The following is a 12,339-nucleotide window of genomic DNA, read 5'->3' on the forward strand; positions in this document are numbered from 1 at the left end:
CCAGTGAAGCTGTACTCCTTGAGATAACCAAGAGCTGTGCCAGTGTGTTAGTGATGGCCAGGGCTGTGAATGTGGCAGGAGAGTGATCACCTGAAAGAGACACTCAATAAGGGCCTTGTCTTCAGAGGCTGCTCACAGCCAGAAAATGCAACAAGGAACTACAAAAAGCCTCAGCCTGATGGAAATAAAGAATTTATCTGGTGGTAAGACTGGATGTATATCCACAAGAATAAATGTCAGTCTTACCCTGTGGACAACCTTCCCAAAAGTAAAGGAAAAGCTTAATTGAGATTAATGGTCTCTTTTGCTGAGACCCAGGGAAAGTCCTAATAAGGCAATGTGTTAAACAGTGGATGTAATTTATAATACATGCCAACTTTAGAAGATATAAATAGCATATGACACTGAATGAGAAATGTCTTATGCCTTTCTCACGTTGCTTTTTAGAGACACTTTCACCTGTTGGATTTAAAGTAGCATTCAAGTTTCTGTTTTTTGGAAGGCCAACATGCCTGCTTTATGCACCAGCATAATTGAAACTCTTAATGATGTCACATTGAGTAGACACTGCTTCAAACCAGCTTACACTGTGGTCACAGACAATAGACTTTTATAATCTAAGCTAAAGTAATTGTACTTACATGTGTTGATTTTGCTTGCAGTGACATTTTTTCTAGGTTTTCTTGAATGTTAAACTTAGTTTTTCTCCATTTCCTATCATCTGCATTGATCTTACATATTTGTGCTCACAAAGTCGTGACACAACAACTTTCCACACCTTTCCACAAAAAACAAGGCCATAAATTTTTATACAGTAACTCCTGCATCAAACCAACTATTTGTAGATGAACCAGACTGGTATCCTGTTAAAAGGTATGTAATTTGAGAATTTGAATTTGATATGATAGAGATTTAATCATTTATATAAATATTGAACACACATACTTTAAAGGGTAGGGGAAAATAATTTACTGTTTCCTTTACTATATACTTGTTCAATGTTATATTTCAACTGTCCTGAAAAATCCTACACAAAACAGTAATCATTGTGCAAAACTTTTTTTTCTGATACACACTGAGTATGTAAGGCATGCACCCATTCTTCTCATTTATACCAATACATATAAATACATTCACAAATACACATCTCAAGTATACTTATCCAATCTGAAATAATTACATTCAGATGTTGAACAGAATACTTATACATAGCAGAAATAACTCAAGGTCTTCAGCTTTTTCTGTTATCATCATTACTAAACAATGTTCCATTTTTCCCCAGTAGATAGATCTATTAAAGCAGAGAACCAGAACTTTTCTCTGTCTTTACCAGGTCTACTTAAAATCCTCTTCTTGCATCTTACCTTTTCTTCTAACCAAAATTTTATTTTTGCTTTGTCCAAAAGTCTGATTCTTTCAAATACTCAAAGGAAACAGAAATCCTTTTGTGTTTTGCAGCCATCCTTCCTTTCATCCTTTGCTTTCAGACAGTGCTTGCATTTTCTCATCTCCTCCTCACTTAGTTGCTGCTCTTGAGTGAGCAGTACTCCCAGTTCATGTATCATCACCCTCAGCATAACTGTCACAACTTGCAAATTATAAAACACTACAGAAGAAATCCAGGCAGGTGTAATTCTGTTGACCACAGAGAGCTGTGCTAACTACACACAGCCTTGTTGTGGTCCTAACATTTTACTGAACTGTGTGTGCAGAAGCTGAACATTCCTTAATACTCACAACATACAATCATCTTCCATAAATTTTAGTGCTCTACATGATGGTATTTGTATGCTACACTAATCGACTGAATAAGTTTCTTTGTATGTATTTTTCTCATGACTAATTTGTTTCATAAAATATTTAACTTAAAAATAAAACTGTTCTTAAGAAAATTCATCCTAATTGCAGGATGTTCATCCTACCTTAAAGCAATCAAAATAAAATTTCCTATATACTGTTAAAATCAATGACAGTTGATTTTGATAATGCATAGAGCAGCAATTAATCAGAATTTATCTATACCATGAAAAAAAGAATTTTATAGTTTAATGAATTCAAAATGTACTCTTATTTTTCGATCTATTTGGTGTGAAAAAACCCTAAAATTATTTTATCTCCTGCAAGAGTACAAGAGAATAGTGGGTTACCCCAAAGCATGGTCTAGAATCCACAATTTTAAAGCACATTTTTCATATTACACACAGTAGTAATGTCTCAACAATCCTGTCCAAACTGACCAAGGTTCTGTGCTTGTGGTTCTTCCTCAGTCACTGTTGGTACAAGCTCACATTCAACCCACAATTAAATTTAAATAGTTGCCTTAACATTTGCCTTACTATTTTTAAGGTGAGGGATAATGTTGCATGGCTTTTGTCTCATATTCTTAAGGAAATAAAAGATCTCACAAAAATTATGAGACAAATTAGTAATTTTTAAGATAAACTTTTATTGAAAAATTAAAAGTGCATTGCATAACTTCTTTATAACTTCAACATTTCTTAAACCACAAAACAGAGATTCTGTTTAAAAAATCCTTTCATATTTGTCACCATTCAAAAAACAGATTATGAGCTAACTTCATGATGATCTTAAAATTCTGGATTATTCTCAAGGCCCCTGCTTCTGGCTGTCTGCCATGAATGGTATAATCTATCTTCTCTAAAAATTACCTTTAATAACACAATCAGAATTTTTCTCATTCAAAATCACCAGCTGCTCTTGATTTTTATCCAGTGGTCAGTCTTTTCCAAATAAATTATATCAGTTCATAAGCACTGCAGCTACTTGTTCAGCTAAGATCTTGCCTATTGTTTAATTGATCTGAATTCACCCATGCAAAGTTACAGTGATTGTCCCTGTGATTTTAAAGGCAAAATTGCTAGCTCAGAGTGTATTTTAAACCTCAGAAAAACCAAAGTTGCTCACCTGGAATTAAAATGCTTTACATTAGTCAATACTCCTGTATCTCCATACATCCTAATCTCTCAGAGTCAATAGCATATGGATTTAAAAGAAGGAAAGTTCCAGGTCAGTGTTACTCTGAGAAGCTGTGGCATATTACTCAGATGGAAATGACCTAATAAGAAAAAAGATGAGTTTTCTCACTAATGACTATAACTGCTCTGTTAAAATCAGTTAACCAAGTCAGAAATTAATATGAGCACGGTGCCTGTTGAACACAGTATATCTAATAGGAAAGCACCCCAGAATCTGATATTAGAATAAAAAGCTTTGCAAAAATCCAGTGGTGGTCATCTGTGTCAAGACACAACACTGCAGAAAAGCAAGATTAATGCAGAGGGTAGGAAGATAAATCTAAGCCCTCTGTCTTTAGAGACAACAACTATGCATTGACTCTCTCACTTCCAAAACAAGCAGGAGGAGCTCCATTGTTCCCACTTGGCTGCAAACTATCAATGGCAAAAGGAAGAGCCTCTGATGCTTTTAACCTTCACAACACAAGGTACTTCATAAAAGGAAGAAGCAGAAATTTTAGAGAGCAAAACATTTTACATGCACTGAGGAGGTCTAGATCTGTTTCTGACTGCATTTCAGAACAGGGCTGTGCTGTGTGAGTGCCATGAGCTGTATTATGGTTCTTCCTACAGCTTCATGATCAGGATGAAGATGGTTCTCTTCACCTCATTTATTTGCTTCAAGGAGAATTAACAGCTCAGATACGTTAAACTACTATTAGAATGTTGAGATGGTGATCTGGTTACAGGGCTCTTGAGGTTAAAATATTAAGGTTAGAGGACTGAGGGAAAGATGGAGCTTTAGTAATACTGTTATTGACAAGGGAGATGGAGGAAATTGGAAATTCCCACCTAAGAACTGAGGAAATCATAAGAACTATGGCATTTGTGTGGAAGACCTAAAATCCTCTAGTGAAGCTAAGTCACCAGTTATATGTCTTTGGATTAATTATATTAGCTCATATTGTTTCTCATAAACAAGAAGGACCGAAAGAATTTTTTCAATCTTCTGTAGCTGCCTTTTGAATAAAGTAAAACTGAGACCAGATTTCAGACAGAAGTCTGAAATAAAAATGTGACATGTGCTTCTTCAAAACAAGCTTCTTTCTGTACTCTAAGAACAGCTCTCGATGAGAGGTTCTCTAGTTTTGATGAATAGCTGGTATCTATAAAGAATGGCATTCAATATTATGGAAGTTAGCACTAAAGTCAATGTTTATGCCAACTACACCTGTACTGCAGGCCTCAGGTCATACAGCATGGATGTTTCCATCAGGAAATGTCAAGTATTGAATACAAAGTAATACAATAGGCTTATAATTGAGCAAGATTGAGGTTTGAGATCAAGAAGGCAAGAAACCAACTACACTGTCTTGAAAAAATCTAATGAAAGGAAAACTGTATTGGTAAGATTGCTAGGGGGTTTCATGATATGGAGTAACAATGCAGATCAATTTAGAAAATCATACTCATAAATCTAAAGGTCAGTGACAAATTTACAATAATTTTTAGCTTCAACTCGATTTGAAGAATAGATTTTACAGAAGATTTTGAAAGAGGAATAAGCGAGTTCTATGAAAACCTGGAAAGGCTGTGCTGTAGGAGACAGCATTTTCTGTAACAGCTTCTTCCTTCTCCCTGTGCTAACACAGCCACAAACCTGAGACACCATCCTCAAAGGACAACCAGTGGGACCTGCAGGATGGAAATCTCTCTTACCTGTAGCTGTCTTTCCACAGGACTGACAGGGGCCAGAGAGACTGCAAAAACTGCATGGCATGACTGTATTTCACTGAAAGTTTCTAAAATAATTCAATTTTATTACTGAGCTGGAGGGGAGGGGAAAAAAAAGCAATTAATTACTGCTTTGCAAAGAATCACGTATGAAAACACTTGAAATTAGCATATTCCATTTATCACCATGACACCAACTCAGTGAATAGAGGATTATTGAATCTCCATTTTGTTCCACTACTCTGTTTCTAGTATGGACTTTTCCACTCAGTAATATTGATTAGCTAATGATTAAAATTGATCAAGCTGCAGATGAATCTGGTGTCTATACTTTGAAAAGACTAACCAGTTGAAATTATTGGGACAAGCTGGCTGTATTAAAAGATACTGAGATTCCTTTTGGTTTTATTTATTTTATAAGCTCCAAATTCCATTTTAGTGAAATTCCATTTCACTAAAAGAATGATGTGGTTAAAACTCCCACAGAATTTAGTTAAAATGGTCACAGAGGTCAGTTCTGAAATAAAACTCAAAAACAGGGGCCTTGGTTAGCAATCAATATTCACTAGAAAAGCATTCAGAACACTGAACAGTCTGACATTACAATAAATAAAACTGAAATTTCTAATAATTCTAATAGATTAAAGGGATCCCATAATTTGATAGTCTATACACAATGTCAGAATTCCTTATCTTCAGTAAAATTATCTGTAAGTTATACTTTAAGGGCACTAGGATTTAAACAAAAGTGTCAACTAATATTTTCATATTTTTTCTTTGGCTCACAAAGACACTAAAATACCATAAACATTATTTAGAACTTCAATAATATATAAATAGGTTACATTACAAACGGAAGAAAATACAAGACAACTCTTCAGCATGGTAAATCTCTGCATATAAATAAGCAAATGTTTCAGATACCTACAATTAAACAGTTATCTTGCTGTAAAACTATTACATTTAAATCCTTTTACACAAAGTAATTTAACAATAATATACACAATCTACACAAATTAACCTCTAAAAATACAGCAATAATATACCTGTTACAATGACTCTGCTACTGTCATCCCCTGATTTGACACTAAGGGGCAAGTACAACTATTTTACTCAAAGGTGCTCTTAGAGATTGCTGTTTTGTATGTGTGAAAAGCACCAACAATAAGATCTAATACTGTTATACATTTTCTTTAGCTCCTAAGAATCTACATTTTAGAAATGTTTCTATATGTCTATTTCTGTCTGGCAGAAAAACTTGTAGCACATTATCCACATCAAAGTTGTTGAAGGAAAACTTAATTTTCTTAAAGTGGAAAACATGCTGTGGCTTCGATCTAAGTTTATAACCACTTTATATATATATATATGTATGTATATATATAATTATATATATTTATTTATACTGTACATATATACTGTGCAGAGTTCTTAATTTGCTATTTTAATATCTATTAATTTTCTGCTGTCTACAATAAACAAGACCAATGTAAGAGTCAATAGTACTTCAACTTCAAGATAATACATTTTCCCTCAATAATATGATCTACCAATACATATATATTTCAGTAGCCTATAGTTGTTTTGTTTAAGGATGTCTTAGGAGATTGCAACTTACAGAATTTCCTTTAAACATGTTCTGCAGAACTGGGTTTAAAAAATAGCCAGTGCTGGAAAACAGTGAATTCAAGAAATAAATCATTCAATCACTACAGCTCCTGCCCCAGCCTCTCAATTTCCTCAATGAGGAAGTCAATGTCAGACTTAGTTGCTGCTGGGTTTGAGATGACCATTCGGAAGAAGTTGACTTTATCGCCCTGAGGTTGATATCCAACCATGGTGGTACCCGACTCCATCATCAATGCCTTGATTTTTGGTGCCACCTTTATCATTAAAAAAAAACAAAAAAAGAGAGAGAGACACACACACAAAGAGAGAAGAAAAAAATTATTCTTTCCTTGTATATCACAGCATTTCTTAATTCAGAAAAAATAAATTGACAGGCATTTGTTTTAATAAAAAATGTCTGTAACGAGAAAAAGCTTGAAAAACTAAATATGTAAGATTGGCTATTTAAAGAAAAGTTGACAACAATAATATCCATCTTTTTGATTTACAAATTAATAGTACCCCAGAGTATTTGCTGTGTAATAATTTTATATATTAAATGTATATCATTTCTTTGTGCTGAAGATTTTGTCATGGTGAAACATTTTCTGCTTCTGTATGAATGTCCACTTCAGACTTTCTTGAGGGTAGTGGATATTTTCCATGAGAATATTATGTATTCTCAAAGCATTTTGTATGGGGAGACAACAATGGAAATTTTTCAAGATCTATGTCATAAAGAATATTTTTTGTTAGGATAAGCCATGGAAACCTTCCAGTAGTTTTGCAGTACTGTGCATTTACCACAAGCTCACTTCCTTGGTTTAATTTACAAGGAATAATGTTCTGACAGTCTTAATATTTGGTATTGACTAAGCCCAGTTTTTCCATCCAGACCTTCATTCTCCTGCTCTACTCTCTGCCAGGCAAGGTCAGATGTCTGGCTCTTTACACTGTTTTGTAGAATGCTTTATGATGTCCTCTAACATTTAACAGGGTTAAATCAAATATTTCATCCCTCTTGCTGTTTCTTACTTCTTACCGCCATCTTCCTCTATTCTCTCTTTGTTTTGGCAATTTCTTTATCTAACATGGGACTGGCTTGACCCAGGAATTTTACTCAGGAATTTCTGGTCTCTTCTATTCTCTTCCCCCATTGTGATGCAGGCATTAAATCCTCCACAAAATCTCCCAAGTTTGCTCATTCTTCTCCCTTCCTTAACACACACTCTCACACTCAGACACAAAAGAGCAATTATTTTTGACACCATGATATCATTCTTTTTTCTTCTGAATGTATTTTATTCCACTTCTAAAACACCACTACAAAATTACTGTATTTTGCTTCCCTCAAGTTATGAATAACATTATATCTTTTCTGGTGGTGCTTCTATGATGCTTTCACTTTCCTCTACTACTTCAAATAAATGTATCCCAAAGTCCTCCAAAGGGTGGAGGACTTCATTTTCACTGAAATGCATTAATGCATTGGCATTTAAAATCAGAATAAATACCTGAGAAGGAACTCACAGGTTTTCATGTCCTTTACCTGTCCAAGCATTTTCAAACAATTACCCTCTGTTTCTCTTGTAGATAAGCTGTCCTATCCAAAGAACACTGTGATGTCTGTAGGCCTAGCTACTTTTTGAAGGCTTGTAACACTTTGAGCACAGGATAACTGAATATATTCTGAATCTTGTTCTATAGGGAAAACATTACTTGAGCATCAACATAAATGAAAGACAAAAGTGAACAAATATCAAGGTCATTGCAAGCAATGGAGAACTGAAGTCTCAGAATTTGGAATTATCCTTTTACATTTAACCAAAAATACTTACCCTGTGTAACTTTTCTCTTCTCTCATCAGAGTCTGGCATGCCCCTGAGACTTGGAGGAATATACCAAAAACATACATTTGTATGCTCTGGCTGCAAAAAGAACCAAACATATGCATCAATTAAAAAAATTACACAGATCATTCCCACACTAAAGGCTAGTCAGTAGCATATTTTATCACAGACATGAAAAACAAAATATATTAATATTAAAACAATATATATTAACTTTCCTAGTCCTGCATTTTAAACAGACAGTACTGCTGCTTGCCACTGCTGCCTTAGATTCCCTATACGTTGTCCCATTTGCAATATTTATGTTGCTAATGAAGTGCAAGTGCTCTTCACCCTTGTGCAGTTCTATGAGTAACTGTTTTTCAGGATCACAGCAAGGGCAATCCAATATTCCTTTCCTTAGCAAAGGGGGAAATGAAGTTTATACTATGATCCAAAGGTTTCTGTACTGGCACTAGCAAAAGAATATACAGTAAAAATAGCAGATTCTCAGTTATGTACTAATAATCTCAGTATGAGTAGGTTGTATTAAGGCAATCTTCATGCCCTAAACTGAGAAGGCCTCTGCAGAAGAAGAGGAGATAAACCTGACTTTTATGTTATAAAATCACATGTATTTGACAAAAAATCTGCAGAGATGCCAATAGTTATGTAGTTCTTTAGAAAATCAGAGCAGTTTTGCATAGCTGCCTTGAAGAACTGTGAGAAGCATGAAGACATATTTGGCTCATACATATGGGAAAGCAAACTTACCTGCCCTTCAAAAACCATCTCAAATTCTTCCCTGTTTTTGATTTTAGTGTAGAGATATTCTGCCAGCTCCAGGCATTTATTGATCTGATTTTCGAATCCTACTGTACCCTATGTTAATAAGAAAGTAGGTATTAGTTATATGGTCATTTTTTTCCTGCTCTGATGCAATCACCTTTTCAGATAAGTTTCACTCTTAAATATTTTCAGGCAGAAAACATTTAACAGTATTATTTCTTGTAACTTAAAAGTAGCATTAATCAACGGTTAAAAAGTGGCTAGAGGTGGCCCCAGTCGTCTCATTTTAAGAGAATTTATTATGAAAATAACAAGAACTTTCACTATTTTTAGTAGATTATTTTAGGTCTTTTATATTTTTTGGGCTTCCAAAAATATTATGGATATTATGTACTGGCTTCACAGCTGCTGCTGAAAGACCAGAAACTTGGAATGGGAATTCAGTTGAAAGTGTAAGAATTGGGAAGTAAAATATTTTCTCTGAACAGTTTGCTAGAAATGTGACTTTAACCAGCAAGTAAAAGTCTGCAACATGTTTACTATGTCATTTGCCTACCCACTGATATCTTGTCAAGGTCATAATCCCAGAAAAAGTATATGAATATTGATAATAAATAGTTGGGGTTTTTTTTTAAGTACGCTTTGTACATGAATGAAGAAGCAAGCATTTTCTCCCAAGTGAAAATTGGTTTATGATTTTAGAGTTTATCATTAGATATAATATCAATTTTATTTTAAAAATTAGACTCTGGACAGGTTACCCAACTGAATTCCCATTTTGCCAGCAGAAGATCAAGAATAACAGTAATGAGATGACAGCAGATAAAGCAATAAAAATGGAATGTGTTTTCTTGACTACATGAATCCTCATCTTGTGAACATGTAAGCCTGGACAAAAGCCCATGCTTAAATTCAGCCATCCAGGCATACCCCAGTAGTAGCAGAATAACTGTGGAATCGTCACTTGGGCAAAGCTTGCTCAGAAAAAGGCCTTGTTTTGACTTAAAAATTCACTTATAAAATCTATGCATTGAAATGTCATATTCAAAGGACCCTTGTAAGTCATCAAGGCTGCTCTGCTGTTACAAGTAATCTGCCATAAAATACTATCCAAGTGTAGAGCATCACAACAAGAGATCATTTTGGTGCCCTGCACTCAATGGTTTTTCTGCAGGACTCATCTAGTGACTTAAATCTTTCTTCTAATTGCCATCTGAATTTACTTACAGCTAGCATTGTTCTACAATTCACATAGTTCCTTTCTGAGTTAGTACTTGGATATTTCTGTGTTTAGAGATTGTAATGACACAAACATTTATGTTAAAATTAATTATTCCATTACATGACATGTAGAAATTAAATAAATGCATTTCTGGTTTTTGAGATAAACTTTCGTTATTTACCTTTGCTTTCCACATCAACCAGAATTTGAAAATGTCTACATGTCGACCACACTGTATTGCCTTATCTCCAGTGTCATAGGAGACATCATACTGTTTGTCTGGCTGGAAGAGATAGCCTGCACACATTTGATTGCAGCCTTGAAGGATACCCTGCAACAAAAAACATGTACACTTACATGACTTACCTGGCATTTGTGCATGAGAGAATGTACACATTAATAATATATAAAAATGTATTTCAAACTTGTACAGGAGGATTGTTCTTTGATGGGACATATTATAACATACTGACCATGTTTTGCAAACCTGAGCCACAAAATTAATTTCATTAACCTAAGGTGGTTCTCTTAGAAGTCTCCGAGTAGCCATATGGTTTTACACACAGAAACACCCCCCTGAGAAAATATTCACAGATTAATTTGGAGACTTAGTTTGTGATATTAGCTTTCACCACTTCAATTTATAAGGCTATGTTCTTTAAACTTAAATTCATGATTTGTTAAATTACACACCAGAATAAAGCTGTGGTCTCTCAATGCAACAGATTGCTACACAAAATGGAGTGAAAAAATGTAATTGAAGGTTTAAACTTTGAATGTTGTTCAGCTTTATGACACTTAACATTAGGGATAAGTATAAGCACAAATAACATAAACTGGACATTTTTTGCATATAAATAAATATGGTTCACAGACCAATAGAAATCTAGGGACTACTGGTAAAAATGCCTGGTGGAAACATCGAGCAGCAAATTCCTTATGTTACACAGAAGTCTCATATGTGACGTTTCTAAAATGGTTCGCATTTCCTTTAGAGTTTGAAACTGCTTTTTGCAAGAAACTTGAAGACACCAATGTGTCTCATAAATACAAAAACATCTATCAAAGTTCTCATATAGAGAACAAAAACTCTTGCCAAAATCCTGCAATAGCTGGCACAATAAGCATGCATGCCACTAATAAAGGCTTGTGCTTCCCTTCCGTAGATGAGTTTTACAAAGGGAAATAAATGCTGCAGTCCTCAGTTTAGAGATGGATTGGTTGGAAGAACAATGGCAGACCTAGGGCTGCAACTTCCAATTCTTCCATTCCAATTCTGTGCACAGGGATTACTTCTTCAACTAAGTGCTTCTAGTAGCAATTGGCATACAAGAGGTTAGTAGGCAACATCATTAGTCCTATCCACATATGATACCACATATGATTTGATTTTTTTAAAATCATTTAATAAAAACGTATTGCTTAAAAGAAACAAGACACAAGGTTTTCCTTTAATTGATGACAACTAAGAACCTAGATGCTAGCCCTAAAAGAGTCATAATAAGACCAGCATGTTTTCTTTTCAACAGAACTGGGAAACTTCTAAACCACCATGTAAGGTAAAAACTTGCTTCTTACTTAAGCAGTTTAGACTGTGACCAAGTATTAAAGCCAAGGCCCTATGTTCAATGTATCACAGAAACAAGGGGGCAGGTGCTCAGATGAAGTACATTAGCATGGCTCTGTTGTTGCTATCGGAATATGCAAAGATCCAGCAGGTGAGGATCTGACCCATGTCGTCTACAACTTTAATTTAAAAAAGCCAAAACCCCCAGGACAGATAAAACAACTTCCAAAACACAATGTAAATCCACACAATTATTCCTTCCAAAAGAAGTTTTGAAATCAAACAGATTTTGCAGTACCCTCTTAAAAAGTAGGGCTTGATATTTATTTTTTTTTAATGTTTAATTATTAAATATAAGGCAGACCTTCTCCCGGACAAGAATGGCAGAACATTGTAACAACACTCCCATCATCTTGTGTGGATTCCAAGTGACTGAGTTGGCTCTGCAAAAAAATTACACATTCAGATAGGTTTGGAAAACAGAAACTTAATCTGAAGCAGTGACCTTTGTTTTCTGCTTTCAGCTGGAAATACATGGAGTTTTGACCATGATGATATCACTATGGGTATTATTGCTGTCTTAAGTGTCTTCTTTCCCAGCTATGCTGTCCGGGA

At 34.7% G+C, this 12,339-nt stretch overlaps 1 protein-coding gene across 2 annotated transcripts in view; it reads right to left on the bottom strand.

Annotated features, from left to right (window-relative positions):
- Window positions 1-2,426: 2,426 nt before the first annotated feature.
- Window positions 2,427-12,339, bottom strand: part of GAD1 (glutamate decarboxylase 1) — a 33,300-nt gene continuing 23,387 nt past the window's right edge. For both annotated transcript variants that reach the window (XM_054636482.2, XM_077181416.1), the window contains exons 13-17: window positions 12,089-12,167; window positions 10,339-10,488; window positions 8,921-9,028; window positions 8,156-8,245; window positions 2,427-6,592 (exon numbers count right to left, since the gene is read on the bottom strand). In XM_054636482.2, coding sequence (XP_054492457.2) covers window positions 6,419-6,592; window positions 8,156-8,245; window positions 8,921-9,028; window positions 10,339-10,488; window positions 12,089-12,167 — 601 coding nt within the window. In that variant the 3' untranslated portion in view covers window positions 2,427-6,418. The remainder of the gene's footprint in view (window positions 6,593-8,155; window positions 8,246-8,920; window positions 9,029-10,338; window positions 10,489-12,088; window positions 12,168-12,339) is intronic.

This window comes from Agelaius phoeniceus, chromosome 7 (assembly GCF_051311805.1).
Source record: "Agelaius phoeniceus isolate bAgePho1 chromosome 7, bAgePho1.hap1, whole genome shotgun sequence".
In the NCBI taxonomy this organism is placed as follows: Eukaryota; Metazoa; Chordata; class Aves; order Passeriformes; family Icteridae; genus Agelaius; species Agelaius phoeniceus.